This window comes from Gadus macrocephalus, chromosome 6 (genome assembly GCF_031168955.1).
Source record: "Gadus macrocephalus chromosome 6, ASM3116895v1".
Classification (NCBI taxonomy): domain Eukaryota; kingdom Metazoa; phylum Chordata; class Actinopteri; order Gadiformes; family Gadidae; genus Gadus; species Gadus macrocephalus.
In genome coordinates, this window is record NC_082387.1 from 7,729,105 (window position 1) to 7,747,782 (window position 18,678).

At 43.2% G+C, this 18,678-nt stretch overlaps 3 protein-coding genes across 6 annotated transcripts in view; all 3 read left to right on the forward strand.

Annotated features, from left to right (window-relative positions):
- The window catches only part of LOC132459361 (exostosin-1b-like), a 52,239-nt gene extending 48,320 nt beyond the window's left edge, over positions 1 to 3,919 (forward strand). For both annotated transcript variants that reach the window (XM_060053841.1, XM_060053840.1), the window contains one exon: positions 885 to 3,919. In XM_060053841.1, the coding sequence (XP_059909824.1) occupies positions 885 to 1,070 (186 nt within the window). In that variant the 3' untranslated portion in view covers positions 1,071 to 3,919. The remainder of the gene's footprint in view (positions 1 to 884) is intronic.
- A 1,769-nt stretch (positions 3,920 to 5,688) lies between these two features.
- LOC132459362 (double-strand-break repair protein rad21 homolog A-like) lies at positions 5,689 to 15,679 on the forward strand. 3 transcript variants are annotated; one of them, XM_060053842.1, is made up of 14 exons: positions 5,689 to 5,877; positions 7,232 to 7,419; positions 7,878 to 8,007; positions 8,299 to 8,398; positions 8,507 to 8,613; positions 8,836 to 9,033; positions 9,388 to 9,513; positions 9,724 to 9,849; positions 10,027 to 10,250; positions 11,213 to 11,366; positions 11,961 to 12,106; positions 12,674 to 12,883; positions 12,998 to 13,081; positions 14,745 to 15,679. In XM_060053842.1, the coding sequence occupies exons 2-14, from the start codon at positions 7,276 to 7,278 to the stop codon at positions 14,934 to 14,936; spliced, it is 1,941 nt and encodes a 646-aa protein (XP_059909825.1). In that variant the 5' UTR covers positions 5,689 to 5,877; positions 7,232 to 7,275; the 3' UTR covers positions 14,937 to 15,679. The 3 variants fall into 3 exon arrangements, with proteins under 3 accessions (XP_059909825.1, XP_059909827.1, XP_059909826.1); XM_060053844.1 differs by having other exon boundaries at positions 5,718 to 5,877; positions 12,689 to 12,883; XM_060053843.1 differs by lacking the exon at positions 5,689 to 5,877 and adding an exon at positions 5,990 to 6,124.
- A 2,380-nt stretch (positions 15,680 to 18,059) lies between these two features.
- The window catches only part of LOC132459366 (eukaryotic translation initiation factor 3 subunit H), a 61,116-nt gene continuing 60,497 nt past the window's right edge, over positions 18,060 to 18,678 (forward strand). Inside the window, exon 1 of the mRNA XM_060053850.1 lies at positions 18,060 to 18,220. Within this exon, the coding sequence (XP_059909833.1) occupies positions 18,122 to 18,220 (99 nt within the window). The 5' untranslated portion in view covers positions 18,060 to 18,121. The remainder of the gene's footprint in view (positions 18,221 to 18,678) is intronic.

An 18,678-nucleotide genomic window follows, 5' to 3' on the forward strand; every position in this document is an offset into this window, starting at 1 on the left:
GTCTCGCAGGGGGGGGGGGGGGGGGCAGACACCAGTGAGATTCCCTGTCAAATGACGTAATCTGACGTAACGAACGAATCAAAACGAACGAATCAAACAAACGAATCGTTATAGTGAACTGAACTGAAAGAACTAGTTCCCGGAAAATAATCATTTTGCCCATCCCTATCCTCAACCAATTCGACAATGGTCCAAAATCTGTGAGACGAAGTTGATGTTGCAGGCCGCAATTTGTTTTTCATTCTTGTGAAACGTTACTCCCCAGTTGAAAAATACTGAATTTGATCCCCAATGTCTGCTACAGCCTATCAGACTTCCCTTAGCACTCTTTTAATTATTGCGTCTGCTAAATGACTTCACCGTTATAGTAATTACAGACTTCAGCCGTATTCGTAGAGAGTATCTGCATGACTACTGATGCCTTCTCCTGACGTCTTTCAGACAAATTATGCACCCACCAAAGCATTTGGTAGCGGAAAAGTATAGAAAACACCAGTTTTGTTCGACAAAATGGAAATGTCTTCCTTGCTGCTGGGGCCTTAATAAATAACTCATGAATAATCACAATGGACTCTAAAAGGTCAGAATAACCACCGATGCGTTATTCATTTCCTTTGTCCCATTCTTCTTCACACGTCCTTTCTACTTCCCTCTCCCATACTCCATCCAATCTCTCTCTCTGACTTCAACACCAATTTCCTTCCCGACTCCTGTGGTCACCCCTCCACACCTCCATTTGCCAACTCTCTTCCCTTCTCCTCTCCCATCTGTCTCCCTCATCTCCTCTATGCATTTTTTCTCCCCTTCCCTTTTGCTTTATCGTTCTTCAATTCTCTCACTGTTCCTCTTTCTGTTCTCTCTCTATGTCCCTCCCGCCAACTCAGACGTCGCGGGCCTCTCGCTGGGCCGACCCGGACCACTTCGCCCAGCGTCAGACCTGCATGAACAAGTTTGCCAGCTGGTTTGGCAGCATGCCCCTGGTGCACTCCCAGATGCGGCTGGACCCAGTCCTCTTCAAGGACCAGGTGTCCATACTGCGCAAGAAGTACAAGGACATCGAGCGGCTATAACCCCACCCAAGCCCACTCCACCCCTGGGTAGAGGCGTGGGGGAAAACGCAGGGAGATCCAGTGTTTTGGATGAAATGAGTGCGGAGGACGGTTGGATGGAATCTGTCGAGGCCCCCCATCTGGTTAATGCGACCCGCCTGCTCTCTCTCCTGTCGTGTCCTGCAGGGGCGTAAGTTGGCATTGTGAACACTTTGAGGTCAGGGATGATGCTTGTTCAGACCAAGATGTTGTCCAGAAGGAGCATCTGAGCTAACCCTGCACGCCACTCCAGGCCCACATGTTGATAGTCACAGACTATGAGACGATGGGCAGTTGGTCGTTTTACAGATAGTCCAGGTCACAATGTCTTCAAGGAAAGGTTGATGGTTGGATTTTATGGATCTTCAAGAACAAGTTCTCAACACCTGCTAAGTAAATGCACAGACTCAAAGCAAAGACTTTTGGAGGCAGGATATCATTCATAGTAACGACCACAACGAAGAGGATAGGCTTATTTTGGAAGAGTGTAGTTATTTTTTTAATATGGTGAAAGAACGGCCGGTGTTATTCATTCTCTCTCTTGATCTTTCTCACTTTCTCTCAAACCCAATCCAGCATGGCGGGCGAAGGACAGACCCCTCCCCTGACTCCCTTAGCAACAGAAATTAATCATGATTAACAAAGTATTTTCACAGTGCCTCAATATAAATCGAATTGCATTGGGATTTGGGAGTCCTGAATAGTGGACTTGTGTAAATTAGCACCTTGATCTTGCTGCTTTTCAATGCTTTTTTTGTTCTTGTTTTTTGCTTTTGTCCCCATTGTTTTTTGCCCACTTTTCTTTCCCTAAGAGGAAATTGTTCAAACTCAAAATAACACTAACTTTTCCGCTTTCTAATCAAATTGTTCAAACTCAAAATAACACTAACTTTTCCGCTTTCTAATCAAAATGTCATTCATTCTCAACAGAATTCTCTTTTTAAACAAACACTAAATTAGTACATAATAAGCAGCAATCATATTCATCTCTTTGATTAGCTCAAAGTAAGTACTTGATTATGTGAAGACGTTTGAGAGTTTCCACAGAAACATGCTATGAATTTGGTGGAAAATCTGTGAACGATGCCAGTTATTGCCCTACTTCTCACACAGACCCATGTTTAATAATTTAACCAAACTGCATCATGTCTTTCATCGTTTTAGTTCTTCATTATTTTTTTAAAGAAATGGCAGTTTTGAGGTTTAATGTTATACGGCTTCATGAACAGCCTGAAGTGTTACTTGAATGTGTTTTTAACCTGAAGATAAACGGAGGATTGCTTAAAATGCCTTGTTGAGTGAATGTGAGTTGTTGAGGAGCAAACCAGTAATCAGTTTTCTAAACTCTCCTACTCTCAGACAGTGGTAAGACTCACACCGGCTTTATGGATGTTAGTCAAGCGGTGACACCTTCTCAACTAACTGATTGAACAAGCAGAAATGTTAATATGCAATGCTAAAAGTTTTCCTAATTATGCAAAAAGGCCTAGTCTGATCATAAATTATCTTTCAAATTACAATTTTATTTGATTTTAATGTTTTGTTAATTTACTCACTATTGATTTTTTTTTAACATACTAAACTGTTGCTCTCAGAAAGAGTTTGGTTCAAACAATTTCACCAAAGTAACATATATCCTGCAAATTCAATAAATTATTTGGGTACAATAATGTCCGGTACTGTTAATATGACACAAAGAATGTCAAATGGCTTGATAACATCTGAATATCATCATGGACTGCATCGCATCATTAATGTATGCCTGGTAATTTATTTTACGCAGAATCTTAGATTGAGCTCAGAGTAAAGGATTTTTCGTTTGTTTGTGTAGTCAACGTAGCTCAAGTCTATTCCTCCTGTGGTCTTGACATGTCATATCAAGTTGTTTATTTTTGTATTTTATTTTGACTTAACTGGAATGTGCTTCTATTTCTTTCCAACTTTTATTCTTTATCGAAGGGGTTGTTGTTCAATGAACTGCCAATGGATATTCGTAGGAAGCCTCCAATGAATTTGTGGCCAAACATCACCACAGTTCGTCTAATTTGTCTTTTACTTTATTCTTCTGGCCACATAACCTACCATCCACCCCTTAACTTGTGCCAATTGATCATTTCTAGGGAGTTATTTATGAAATCGAAAAATATTGTGTGAGTGAACAGGAAATTATTAATTGAAAGAAAGTGTGTCGAGTGTATTGAGAGTTTGTATGGATGTGTGTGAAATTCCAGAAAACTTCATGGTCACGTGAAACCAAATTGTTCTGTAGAAGTTATCCTGGTGCAATATGAGAAGGATACAAATTTAATTTGATCTCCACCCTATCTATCATTTCTATCTCATTTAGGATAGTGGTTGGTATTATCAATGTGCCTTTAAAGGAAAGACACTTTTGAGTTCTCGGCTTTGTGTAAGAACAAGTCTGTTCTTTATTTTCTTCATTTTATTTTTTCTTTCGTATCACTTTGAGTTGATGTCCAGTTACACATAACTGCACCCCTAGAAGTCATGTAACACTGGAATGCTATTAAGCTTTATCATTTACCACACATAAATGGGACTGACATTCCTGCATTCTCTGTTGTAGGAAACTTTTATAGGCATTGTAAGGCTCAAAAGCCCCCTCTGGTCTCCACAAGTATAGTAATATGAACGGTACCATTACACCCTTGTACGCTGTATCAGACATAATTTTATGGGGATTTTAACTTTGCCTGCTTCCTTCACTCTAACTACAGACCTAATTTTATAGATGGAAAGATAGAGGAAAAATCACTTTTTTAAACGGTTTTGATAAATAAAAACCAGATGAAATAAAACATTTGAAATAATCCACCTGTCTTTGTTTTTTCTGTTTTTACCGTATAGTCAGCCAACAACATTTTTAACATGTTCAATGATATTCATTTATAAGCAACTAATCACTGTTTACATAAATCTGTTGGAGTCGTTATTAGAGAAACTAAGACCAACAAAGTGACTGCAGTCGTAATATCCATCCTTGGCTAGGATGGCCAACATGACAATGCCAAGAGGGGAACATTTTAATTCAGTCAAATTAGTCTTATGTTTGATAGTCCTGTTCACACTATATCTCTTCGGTGTTGTATGCCTTTCTCAGGAAGCCTTTGCTTCTAAACTGCTTGCCATTTTTAGACTGACATATTCAACCACCTTCTTATTATGGAAATTAATTCAGCAATCGTGTCTCTATTTTGCACGTGTTTCCACCCGCCTCCCAAACGCAAGGCTTGTTATTGACCCTAAATTATCAACCACTGTGAACTTGAAGGAATGAGTCGGTTATCTGGCGATGGCATCTCTAGACGTCTCTCTGTCTACGCGCCTACAGCAGCTACACTGATGTCCAAACCCCTGACCCTGACTTGGAAACGCTGGTAAGAAGATCAAGAATCAATCACTGAATAGATGTAGTCCTAAAGGCATCAGGCGTACTTGGTGTCTATAAATAAATCATATTTTTAAGACAAAGTATCACAAGTTGGCTGAATATGTAAATTCACATGATTGTAATCGCCTACAGCAGGGCGAGGTTGGTCTGGGTTTTTCCCAAACCTCATTTAGTTCCCTGACTCATTGCACTTTTAACCAAAAACATGTTTGTAGCATGAGAAGAATCCAATTAATCGGAAACTACAAACCTTTATTGTCATTGTGTAGGCCTGGATGTGCCTACAGCTGCTGCAGGGTGCAGCAATTGAATTTTCCACATCTGTTTGTAAATATGGATATAATGTTGCTCTTGGATAGCGTATGACCAGATGGTTATTATTTGTAACTTATGATGCTGGGCAAAGGCAAGATATCCAATCCCATGCGAAACCATGGCAGGCGCTCTTAGCACTCAGTTATGAATTAGTTTGGGAGGATTCTCTGCGGCTGTCTATATCTACCCATGATGGCATCATGCGGCGAACTGCAATCTGGATCATCACATATAACAGACATTACTGGGGGGGGGGGGCGACGACGACGACGACGATGATGGTTTTGAAACTGAATTGAACATATAGAGCTATGCCCATTCTTAACATTAATGATTTATCCTAGGCTATTTCATAGGCTACACTACTCTGAAATCAAGACCCCTGTCTGTGCAGTGAACTTGGATAGAGGCATGCATTGAGATGTTCAGTGTCTTTTTGGGATGGTTATTAGTAGCGTCACTACTTTTACTTTTATACTACTTGTACATGCGAGGCAAATTCAGTCAAAATTAGTTTCGAGACCATTCAATCAGCATGCTTTCTCCATTTCAGTTTTAAAATAACTGCTTCAGGATGGTTTACATGCAGGAAGCCTTTTAATTAAGGAGCCCATATTTCCATTGGTAAGTTTTTTATGATAAAAACTCGCATATACTATATTTCTATTTTTCTTACTCTTCATATGTGTTGGCCACGCGTCTGCAAACACCGTAACGTCAATCATAAAAGCAACGAGTGTGTAATCCTTTATTCTTCATCAAATCATAACACATGTACATAATGTTCCCCAAAATTTCCCCCCCGAATTGGTGGTTCCTATTAACCATCCAAAGTGTGCTCTATCGCCCCCTATGCAGACTACACAGCGTTGTAGAGCTTATGTGGGACTCCTCCTCCGCCATGTTTGAGTGTAAACATCCTGCTGATTTAAAAGGACGCCACTGAGCGGGAGGAAGGCAACTGGCGCCATCTTGGCTCTTTTAATGAGTACAACAGGGGAGAATTCGCTGGGAGAAATTACATAATATATTTTTTATTTCGCCGTCAAGGGGGTAGCACAGGTAAGAATTTTCACCGTGGAAACACGTACTTATTAGAAACGATGTAGCAAAACAAGCGAACGAGCATGCACACTGTCGGTTTGTCCATCGCGGCCTTTCAGCTACTTGAAGCCGTTAGCCAACAGCTAACGCAGCTAGAGGAAAAAGTAGTCAGAAGCGCGCCTTGTTCCCCGCTCATGTGGGCTCGTTTTGCGTTATACTAACCGTGGTCGTAATTTCTAGCGTTTCAGAAACTACCCCCGCTCAGGTAAACCTCGGGGATGTTGATAACTAGCTAAACTCTTCAGTTTTTTGCGACGCAATGAATCACTTGTGGCCATCGTTTCGAACGTACATGGCGCCGACTATTTTCTAGGTCGGGATTCACTCAATGGCGCGTTTTTTTGTATCTCTTAAATATAAGCACGCGCGTCCGAGGCGGTGAGGATCTCGCGAACAACCGAAACTACCAACGTATAATAATGTAGTAATGTGTGCGGCGGGTCGGAGACTTTTGTTATTGATCTATTATTGTTCGTGGCGTAGAAAAGGCGGAACTCTTGTGTTGCAGTTGTGTTTTCTTTAGCATCGGGGTGTCCCTAATGTTACTTGTTACGATGTAGATTCACTACTTATTGGAACGTGCTGGGAAACTATATTAATGGCCGGTTTGAATCAAAGCGACCACGTTTGCAGACCATCTGAGTGTAGTCTCTGTGTTGCTTGTATCAACTCATCAAGGCTTCCAATGAAAACTACTGTAACGTTATACAGACTTTGTACAATCTCATCCCCTTCCGTGTTTAGATGATCTTTTGGGGAGCACTTTTTGTTTTCCTGCATGTGTTTTTCAAGTTGTACACTAGTTTGTTGACTATTATCTGTAGCCGGCTGATGTGGTATCAAATTGAATGACGTGCATGGGGCACTGACCACAGTCGATCAGTTATTATGATCAAAACCATCACCCTCCAACTTGTTGACTAGTCTTCATCGCTCTTTGAATCTACTTTCATCTGTAATCATCATACCATCGGTTTTGAATTAATTTTCCTATAAACATGTATTTGTTTGTCTGTACAAAGTGCTTTGAGTTTGAAAAACTACTCCCACACATGGTCATTACAACTACCACATCAGTAGTACAGTACTTCAATTCAATAATGTATTATCACATTAAATGCTATGATGATCATTCACCAAACCAAACGAAAGGGAAAGCCTCTGCAAAATTGTAGCTCAAAGTAATTTGGAGGAAGACATCATGGATCTTACTCAGGATTGATTTGGTGTATTGTGTTGTTGATGTTATGATTGCCAGTTCCACAACCATAGACTGATTTCCACATTGTTGCGTCTGTTCCACCCCTTACAGACCTCCCCCAGTGCGAGTGAGCGTGTGAGACAGGAACCGGGGCAATGTTCTACGCCCACTTTGTCCTGAGTAAACGTGGGCCGCTAGCCAAGATCTGGCTGGCGGCCCACTGGGACAAGAAGCTGACCAAGGCCCACGTGTTTGAATGTAACCTGGAGAGTAGCGTGGAGAGCATCATCTGTCCCAAGGTAAACACTCGCCTGCCGGTGCTGCACGACTCACAAACATAATGGCAATAGCTCTTAATCATTCCAACTCATCAATAGGGTTGTTGAATAGACTCATCATGGTTTGGAAAGAAAAACAAGTGGTTTGTGATGCTACTGTTATTATGATGTTTATATTGCCTTATTCAATTCAATTTTGCTTCTTTATGAACTATTTATGCTTATTTTCCTTGCCATTTTCTTTTCTTGATGTTATTGCTTGTCCTACCAAATATAAATCTGTGCCTCCAACTGCTATCAATGAAGGCGTTTTGGTTTTTGGTTGCGGTTAGTGCTGCTCATTGTTGGTTGTTTTGCTGGAAGTTAGTTTATTCTGTGCCGACGAGTGGTTGAGGCAGTTGGCGTTAAAACTCGGTTGAAAGTGGATCTCTATTGTGAAGGAACCATCGAACAAAAGAAATCCCCCCCCCTATTTGCAGGTGAAGATGGCTCTGCGGACATCGGGTCACCTTCTTCTGGGCGTGGTGAGGATCTACCACAGGAAGGCCAAGTACCTGCTGGCTGACTGTAACGAGGCTTTCATCAAGATCAAAATGGCTTTCAGACCAGGTGAGGCATGGGCTGAAGTCGATATCCGAAGTCGGTATATTGTCTAGATGTGCAAAAAAGCAAAGAGGATTGGATTATTTCCAACTTTGACTTCAGGTCAAAAACATGACAACAACAAGCCATAATGATACATTAACTGAACAATATTTACGATATAGTTTATATTATAAGAAGCTTTTCTATTGTAAATTGGTCTAACAAGAATAAAATCCATCATGTCAACTGCAGTAAAATCCTTGCCTAGCCCACCCAGTATGCTGACGGGTTCTTCTTGTTCTTGTGTTCTTTCAGGTGTGGTGGATCTGCCCGAGGAGAACAGGGAGGCTGCCTACAACGCCATCACCCTCCCCGAGGAGTTCCATGACTTCGACCAACCCCTGCCTGACCTAGAGTGAGTCTGCTTATCGTGTGTGTGTGTCCAATTTCAGCACCAAGTGTGGTCATTCCTGTCAGCAGTGTACATATGCTATATGAACATGTCTATGCCCTTGTGTTCCAGTGACATCGACGTGGCCCAGCAGTTTACCCTGAACCAGAGCAGAGTTGAGGAGATTACAATGAGGGAAGATGTAGGCAACCTCAGCCTAATGCAGGACAATGACTTTGGTAAGACCAGGACAGCACTGCAAACACCCACATGTGTTCCCCACCTACATGAGACCTGAATAGGACCTAAAATGCCCAGCCAGAGAATATATCTAGATGGTTGCATGGGATGTGTTATTACACTGCTCAGACTTTCCATTTTCTTTAGGCTTTCTGATGTTTTGAGTTTGCTGCTGCATCACTTGTCTCTCCGCACACCTTCTTATCTTAACCCATTTCCAGCGGACTTTGGCATGGACGACCGCGAGATGATGCGCGACGCCAGTGCGTTCGAGGAGGACATCATGCACGGCCCCACAGAGTCCAACCTGCTCCTGGATTCGGAGCCCGGTCCCGCCGTCCTCCCCGAGAAGTCGAACCCCATGGAGTACGACGACTTTGGTGACAACCCGATGGGCAACAGTGACGGCGGCATGTTGGGTGAGGGTACTGGTGTTGTCGTGCCAAGTCGAACATTGTGTTGAGTATGCAGAGATTATAACATTTTTATACCACATCATGAATAGAAAGTAAGTAACCACTTAATTCTCTGAAAACGGATCTGTTTCCCCACAAATAATCTGTAATGGTGGCGCTGTCCCAACATAAATTGAAAGAACACAAATGCAACCTTTAAATAAAAAAGGATTGGGCTTTGGGTTTGCACAGGGTACTGAATTAAAGAGGGAAAATGTCCAATACTTCCACATCGAGATCTTCTAGTATTTAAAAGGCATCTTTACGAAATCAGCTCTGACAAGCTTTTTAATTATTTTATTTTTTTTACTACCCCAGTGGACAAACTGCTGAGTAACGAGGACGGTGGCGGTATCTTCGACGACCCTCCGGCCATCACTGAGAGCGTCCTGATGCCCCCGGACCACGGAGACGACGAGGACGACTTTGACAACCTCCAGTCACGTCAGTAGAGCTCCCTCACGTCATTGTTGTGGGACACGTTTTGTCCTTTATATTTGAATGGGGAGTTACAGTTTGGTGCATTGGTATTCAATTACTTTTAAATCTAATGAACCACAGTTTGAATTGAAATGGTTTTGAGAATGATAACAAAGTATGTTCCGCATGTCTAATCAAATGTTTTTTGTTCTTTGAATTTGGTTGTGTGTGTAGCGGGGCCAGACAGCCCTGACTCAGGACCCGTAGAGCCCCTGCCAGCCATGGCCGATCAGACAGAGCAGACCACCCTGGTACCCAACGAGGAGGAGGCCTTCGCTCTGGAGCCCATCGACATTACTGGTGAGAACCTCTCGCGACCTGACTGCACACAGAAGGGGTCTTCAAGTTATCACCTGGTACCCAGCTGAATCGCGGGAAAAACTAAAAACATGTGTTTGTGCAACACTGCAAATGTCTTTCACTGTGTGTGTCATATAAGTACGTTTTGAATTATTTCATTTTTTTCTCAACCCATAGTGAAAGAGACCAAGGCGAAGCGCAAGAGGAAGCTGATTGTGGACAGCGTCAAGGAGCTGGACAGCAAGACCATCCGCGCCCAGCTGTCTGACTACTCTGACATCGTCACCACCCTGGACCTGGCCCCGCCCACCAAGAAGCTGATGATGTGGAAGGAGACCGGTGGTGTGGAGAAGCTCTTTTCCCTCCCGGCACAGCCCCTCTGGAACCCAAGGATGCTTAAGGTGAGAGCCGGGTGATCGCCTGCCGCTCGGGTCAAGATAAGAAGAGGATTGTTATAAATATACCTCTGTATTGCTGGAGAGGTCGTGGGTGGGAGAAGCCATCCCTGGAAGAAAGAGCATCCTAGTCTTGTCCAGATTAAGGTTCTGGTGGTGTGTGTGAATGAGAGTTATGTCGCCCTGACACAGAAAGATTCGGGCACTGCCTGGGTTTCAGACTTTAGTTTTGTTGTCTTCATAACTATGGGAGGTAAAGCCATTTAGGTAAATGCAGAACCAGGTGACTTGGTGTAGCGAGAGAAGAGGCTGGGACCAAGAACAGAACCCAGAGGGACCCCAGCAGTGAGACCACCAGACTTTTTCCAGGTCGCCCTTCAAGAGCGATCTGGGAGGTAGGGTTTGAGCAAGGCGAGTGCAGAGCCTGAGATTCCAAGTTCTTGGAGGATCTGATTAGTTCTGTGTCTAACGCTACTGAAAGGTCCATCAAAGAGAGAGGGGGGAGGGACGCTGTTCGGAAGCTGTGTGAAGTTGATCTGCAATGGCAAGGAGGGCCGTCTCAGTGGAGTGGCCCTCCTTGAATTCAGATTGGTGAGGGGCCATAAGGTTATTCTGGTGGCCATATGCATGTGTTGGGGAAAAGACTATGTTCTGGAGTGTGGTGGATCTAACATTTATATGCTACAGATGTAAATGTTACAGAGGCTAGTAGGACATTCTTTACATGAAACGGGTGCAGTGTTGTTTTTTAAGTTATCATATTTGCACATGCACAACTCTTGAGGACTGCAGGAGGCACAGTCTTCCCGGATGATTAATTCAGCACAGCATGTTTCCCTCAGCGTATGGTAGGGCACGTGTGCCCTTGAAACGTTTCCTTTAGTACCGCGCACACTCAGACTGCATTCAGACCAATGTCGTAGTGGCACTTAAACAATTGAATCCCTTCTGTCTGCCTCTCCTCCCAGATGTTCACGCGCTGCTTGACACCCCTGGTGCCAGACGAGCTGAGGAAGAGGAGGAAGGGCGGCGAGGCCGACAGTCTCGATGAGTTCCTTAAGGAGCTGGAGAACCCTGAGGTGCCACGTGAGGACATCATGAGTCAGCACAGAGATGTCATCGGTAAGCCCTCTCGCTAAACTTGACGTGTGTGTGATCTTGTCCCTAACGAGGCATCTGTCCTGAAATGTGTTTGATTTCCGACATGGGCGCTGTGGGAACGGATGGGTACTCTGCGATGATTATCTTATCTGTGCAGAGCTGCTCGTTCCCATTCTAGACTTGAAACCATGGTTTCCGAATGACATACACGGTAGATCCTTGTATGTAATTTAACTGTCCTTGTCGGAGTGCCAACTCCCGCAATGTGTTACTCAGTGATCTTGCATTAACATGCTGCTGGCCTTCAAGTGATTTTTTTTATGCAAGTTCACACTCGGCCTTTAAACGGATACTTTGAAACGAGTGGATAACATGAACGCCCTTGCATGTTTGCAACCAATAAAGTAATCAATCAAGGATCGGTTGTAATATGGAAACAAGGAAAGAGTGGGCATCGTCCCAGTTGGCTCCTGCTGTGATTCATCACCACGTCTACTTGGAAGGCGTTGTGTCTGTGTTGTACTAGTTAGAGGTCTGCCTCTCATGGGAGAATGATGGAAGGCAAAGCTCAGAAGAAAACGTAATCCTTTCAATGACTGTCTTGGCTCCGTTCAGACCAGACTATCACGGAGGAGCCCAGTATTCTTGGAGCCTCGGCAATCGAGGGTAGCCGGACCACCCTGGACGAGACCGTCATGCCCCCTCCCGCCACCCCCCGGGGGGTCAAGCGCAAGGCAGCCGACAAGGAGGCCGCCCTCCCTGTGAGTACCGATTACTGAGGCCACTACCTGTTCACTCCGGTTTAAAAAAATAACTAGAACTGTAAGCAGTTATGCAGGGGTCCAAGAAATGTGCATTTCGCCGGCAAAACGCGAAGCATGTGTTCAAAACGCTACCGTGAACCTGTGGATATAAAGGTTTTGACTGTGGGAGGTTCGGTGTGGGAGATATATCCCCAAAAGCGTTTTCAGAACATTCCTTTGGCCAGTTAGGAGATGAACAATTCCCTCGTTTATGGCGGCCCTTAATGGTGAAATTTTGTAGAAGATATACAATTTCCTCGTTTATTGCGCCCCCTAATGGCGAAATTTTCCGAAATTCTTATCAATGACATTAAGGTTAGCACCGACGTGTGTGTGGACTCGATCCGAAGTCTAATTCTGGATTTTTGATTTTCCACGTCTAATTTAGCTCATAAACCAATATTCAAAACGCTACAGTTTCGTCGTCGAAGGTCGGATCAAAAAAGTGGTCCATCTTTCTACTTCAGATACAATGGCTCGATGTCGACGGACTCGTTGCTAACGATTGTACGGGTCCTCCCCCAGATCGCTCCCTTGGAGCCCGTTGCAGCAGCAGCAGCAGCAGCAGCAGCAGCAGCAGCCGCCGACCGCCTGGCACTGACCCAGAGGTTGGACATGTCTGTGGTGGACCTTCCCCCTGAGGAGCCCAGCCTCAACCTCACCCAGCTGGTCCCAGAGCTGGACCTGATCAGTGAGAAGGACAAGGACAAGAAGGACAGCGACGAGGAGGAGGAGGTCAGGAAGAACAACTAGCCAGCTCCAGTATCCAACCAACCTAAGGCTGCTTGGTTAGGTCATGGGTCTCTGCATTGCGTGCGCTAACTTTGAGTTTGTATTGTCCGTTTGTAGGATGAGGAAGGCCAGGGTACAGATCAGGATCAGGAGGAGAAGAGATGGAACAAGAGGACCCAACAGATGCTCCATGGTATTCAGGTAGGCGGCACAACTTTTTGCAGATGCAAAGATTTTCACTGGTTTATAAAACGGCAGACTTTAATACTGAAAATGTTGTTTGAGGACAACGATTTTTATTAGGGGTGTAACGATCCATCAATGTAGATCGATACATCGATTGATGGGCGAACGATCCAACTGCATCGATGCAACACCCAAACATCGATGCATATCGCTGTATAATGCGCTCTTATTTTGACAATCTCCTTTGGCGGGTGTTTGAAACTATTTCTGTGCAAGTGTGCCAAGATGCTCGTATCCGTTCACCAGTTAAACAAGGCAAGCAGCATGTGTGAGAGCGAGGATGTCTAGTTTTGTGTTGCCAGATTGTGCAGATTTCCCGTTTTACCAGCCTAACGTGACTAAAAATAGTCAAATTGGGCAGGAAAATGTGTCCGATCTGGCAACACGGACGGTTTATCTTAACAGCCAAAATGATTCCGAGGGATGTTTCGGTTTAGAAGAACTATCCACACAGTGTTCACGTTAGCCGGCTATAGCCGGACATTGGCCGATTGCACGCACGCATGGCCGGTATAATAAAATGTAAACGCCCCACATGTCTGAGGAAAAAAAAGAAAGAAGTTCGCATTCATGTATGAATGCGAACCTTGCCTAGCTGAGGAAAAGGTGACGAGGCTGATGCGCATATCGAGCCTTGGGCCGGGGTTGAAAGACTTCAACTTTTCGCGAGCAGCGGAGCACTTCCATGCCATGAAGTTGCGCCGAAAGTAGCCTGCAAGAATTCCAATTATCGAATTAATTATTTTTAACCTGTTTACCATTTTTACCGAGAATGGCTGTTATTTTTTATTTTATTTTTTACCTAGGCTAATTTAATAAATGGGATTTATTGAAGCAACTTGGTTTGTGTCGTTTAAATGTGGACTTTTGGTGATTATTTAATTATTAGTGAATAACGTCCGGAAGATATTGCAAATGTCCGATATTCTGGAATAGTGTCGGACATTTGTCCGCCCAAGAAAAAGTCTAGCGTGAACCCTGATCCACACAGGTTGGGAATGGCCTTTGCTTCAAAATGAAAGATCATAACGGGCTCTTTAATATAAGCCATAAAAATCCTTTTGCGCTTAAATGCAATGTAGCACTTTAGTTTGTATTAAAAATTGATTGTTTTTGTTTAAATATCCGGAAGAGCAAAGAAATAAAATGATGAAATTATAATTAAGTTGATGTGAATGTAAGAGGCTGTGTTAAATGGACATATGATATCGTCTCATATCGATCTTGTGCCCCTGAATCTAATCTAAATTGTATCGCGGCAGACATTTGATATCGGCAAATATAGTATCGTTGACCAATGAATCGATTTAATATCGTATCGTGATGAAACCAGAGATTTACACCCCTAATTATTGTGTCCCTTCTTGGGAATAAGACATGGTTTCATTTATTCTTTATTTAAATGTTAAATCTGTTTTGCTACGTAACGTGGATAACCTATTCATGCCATGTATATCAACCTTTTCCTAAAGTTTAAATTGAAGGTGTTTGAGCTGCCTGTATGCAACGGCGCTTGTTCTTTGCCGCCATCAATAAAAAGGGAGGAGACTGTTTTGAGTTGAGTGATCTATCGAGGCGCTCTATTGACACTGATCGGTCTCCGTCCTCGTTCTTTCAGCGCGTCATGGCAAAGACCGGCGCCGACTCGGTCAGCCTGCTGGAGCTGTGCCGGAGCAACAACAGGAAGCAGGCCGCAGCCAAGTTCTACAGCTTCCTGGTGCTGAAGAAGCAGCAGGCCATCGAGATCACCCAGACGGAGCCCTACAGCGACATCGTCGCCTGCGCCGGAGCAAGATTCCACCTCATTTAAACATTGAAAGAACCGAATGGACGTTTTGCCTGCAACATTACATTTTGTTTTGATATTTTTAAATCACTGAACTGTTGTCTTATATTTTTTTTTTTGAAAGGGAGGGGTTAGGGTCAGGGACAGTTTTAAAAAGGATTAAACAGTACTACTACAAAATGAATCATGCAGTATTCGTTTGGTTTCTTAAACGGGAGTGTAAGAGAGTAAGAATGTCTATCACTATATTTATGACATGCCCCTTTTCATTCAGTCGACCCCTGTGTACTTTTCGCATCGAAACATAGTTCCCACATAATCTGTTTCCACAAATTTGTCCCACTTGTGCATAAACATGAAGCCTTCCTGAAATGTGTCAGATCCTAGAGGCTGTGCCCCTTGTTTGAAAGGAATTTAAATGAACACTGTAAATGTGGTGGAAAGGTACTGTCGTTTTCTCTTTTTTCATAAAATCGACTATCACTCTAAACTCCCTCATTGCACTTGTCCTCAAAACTTCATTATAATCATAAGCTTGAAATATGGGTAGGCGAATTATAATGGGCATCGAAATTCAGTTGTATAATTCTGGCAGGATTTTTGTTTTTCATGTTTCTTTTTGTACTTCTGCATTTATGCTTATTCAACTTTTGCATTATGTTACTAGCTATGTACTTGTTAAGTTCAGTATCCCACATTTTTAGTCTCTGGGTAACTTCTAGTTGTGATACATCTGTAAAGATTTAAAATAAACGTGTTTTAAATAATTTGTTTTTAATGCCTTGTACTTAAGTATGAACCTGGTTTTCAGGGGTGAAAAAGATGTGTGAAAAGATTTATGTTTAGGCTACAAGTCCACAGAGGACTGGTTTAATGTCTCCCAGATTTGATTAATAAAGAGGGCCAGGATGTATCTGAATAGACCAGAGTGTTTAAACTCATTGCTGGCAGTTTGTACGTTTGAAACCCTAGTGTCTTCCATGGAGATACTGGCCCTCATTTATCAAACGAGCGTACGACAGAAAACGTGCGTAAAATGGACGTACGCTCATTTCAACGTTGAGCTTGGCATTTATCAATTTGAACGTGAGCGCAGGCTGCGATGAAATCTCACGTCAGGTCTGAGCTCGTGTACGCAAGTTTTTTTGGCGCAACATACGGGTATTTCAATGATGAATAGTGCAGCACAAGTAGCCCATGTTCAACATCTGTATTAATTACTAAATAAATTGGAATTAGCCCAGCGTTCAAACAATTACAATCAAGTCAGGCCTAATTAAAAACAGTATTGCTATGAAAATAATTAGAATGTGACAGGTGAAATGTTTATTCAGCTGTCTATATTAACAGGAGCTTTGCCAAATAGGTGGTCGTGTCTCAGCGATGGCAGATCTGGCTCTGTTAAGGACCTCAACACACAGACGAGAGAGTTTTTCGAGACCGCGCCGATTTTTTTAAGGAGGGCGATGAATGGCTCTTGAGTCGTTTTCGTCTCCCAAGGCATCTCCTGATGGAGCTATGCAATGCTTTGGAGCCACAGTTAAGGCGAGAAACTAGGCGATCAAACGCAATACCTGTGCAGGTTTGCTCTACCTTGGGATTTTTGGCCACCGGGATCTTGCAGCGGGAGATCGGGGACAGGTCTGCTATTTCCCAGCCAAGTATTAGCCGAACCATGCCAGCAGTTTTGGCAGCTATAATGTCCCTCTCCGAACGTTATATTAAATTCCCATATAATAACGATCAGCAAACTGGAATCAAACGGGATTTTTATGCTATTGCTAGGTTTCCAAATGTGATTGGTGCGGTTGATTGTACCCATGTGCGTATGAACCATCTATTAATGATTACGCGTACATCAACCGCAAAAGCTACCATTCAGTTAATGTTCCGATTATTTGCGATGCCAGAATGTCAATCCTGAACATGGTAGCCCGATGGCCTGGGGGCACGCACGATTCTTTTATTTTCCAAAATAGCAACGTTGGGCATCGTCTACATCAGGGCGCACTACATGGTCAGAGTCATCTCGGTGAGTTACGCTGCAGTCGCACTGCACCGGCCTCCTCCCGTTTCTTGCTTGGCCGGCTTCACAGCCGCAACACGTTTTTTGGTGCTGAGCTTCATGTCGGACCATTTTTTCTTCACCTTATTCGGAATTAAATAACTTTAACGGAATGCAAACAATAGCATATATGTGAAATGTTTTAAGCTGGATAACAGAAGTTGTACATTTAATTTATTATTTAATTAATTTAATTAACAAACCTCTTCCGTAGCCCGACGAACATTGGAAACACTATTCACTGCAACAGTTATTTCCTTCCATATAGCATTCTTTTGCTGGCCTTTAATGCCAGCTATAGGCTACCAAATAAAACCAGACGGTTCGCATCCACCAGTGACCCGAGCGTCTCCATTTGGGTCTCGGAAAAATTCCTCTATTTTACCGTTGGACGTTTCTCCATGTCGTAAAAGTTAGGGGCGAGACTTCTGAAGACGTGCTTTTATATGGGCGTGTTACGTTAATTACGATCGATCTCAGCCGCCGTATTTATCAACACCAAGATCCTTCGTACGCTGGGATTGGTGTGATACGAAGGTTTCGTAAATCTCACTTGGGTCCTATCGTAAGATGAATCATGCGTTCAGATTTGCGCTCATTTCTACGTTCGTTTGATAAATGAGGGCCACTATTTCTGAGTTTTGATGAAGGCATCACACTGTCATTGAAACCTTGTAACCTTGCCAAAAAAATACACCATGGTAGCCAGAACACATCAATGAATAGGGGTGATCTAGCCAACAACAAGCTTCTCACTCAAAATTTTAAAGGGAGTAATATACACTAACATGAATGCAGCACCATTTCAAATACGTCAGTATTACCGTGTGAAGGGACATGAGGGCCCACCCGATCCAGTTATAAGGATCACATCCTTTTGGAATAAGGAATCTGAGAAGTGGGAACTATAACGGCGAATCATGTAAATAATTTGAGTTATCTTATTGAACCAACTATTCAGGTTTATCTTTTATTTTTACTTTTTATAAAAAATATCCATCTCCCAACATTCACTAAATGTATAATCTGGAACGAATAAATTAAAACAAATATCCCTACACGGACGACCAAGCTAACGGACTGATAGCGGAAGTTTCCGTCCTTTGCACAGCTCCGCCTTTTCTCGTGGTTCAGCTCCCCGATCATGGCTTCACGTAAAGACTCCACCTCGGCGGCGACCGCCGTTGTGTCTTCTACCGGCACCCTGGATTCGCCCGTCAAGCAAATCCAGATCGAAGGACTTGTAAGTATACCTAATATGAGGTTTTGATGTATTTGTGTATGTTGTGGTGTGTGTAGGTGAGGATGGAAGCTACCAGATGCTATCGGGTTAGCCTCATCATGGCGGATACTAAACAACGGAGCGACACTGTGGGTCCATAAGCTTTTTAAATGTGTGTGGGACAGGACTATCATTATGGCAGAGGCTATAAGTTAACGTCGCCACTTTCACCATTAAAACCCGTCAATTATGTAGACGTCGACCAAGCTAATTAGATACACATAGCCACAATTTCTAGTTCTAGTTGGTGTTAATCTGCCGGTGTTTGGGCGAATTTGGAATTTCAAATCTGGGTGTACAAATAAAATGCAACCAAATGGATATTTTCCCTAGATCCTTAATGATAATATACTTTCGGTTGAATATCTAATGACTCACTGTTTTCAGTGGGATGACTTCAGTAACCTATGATATTCACC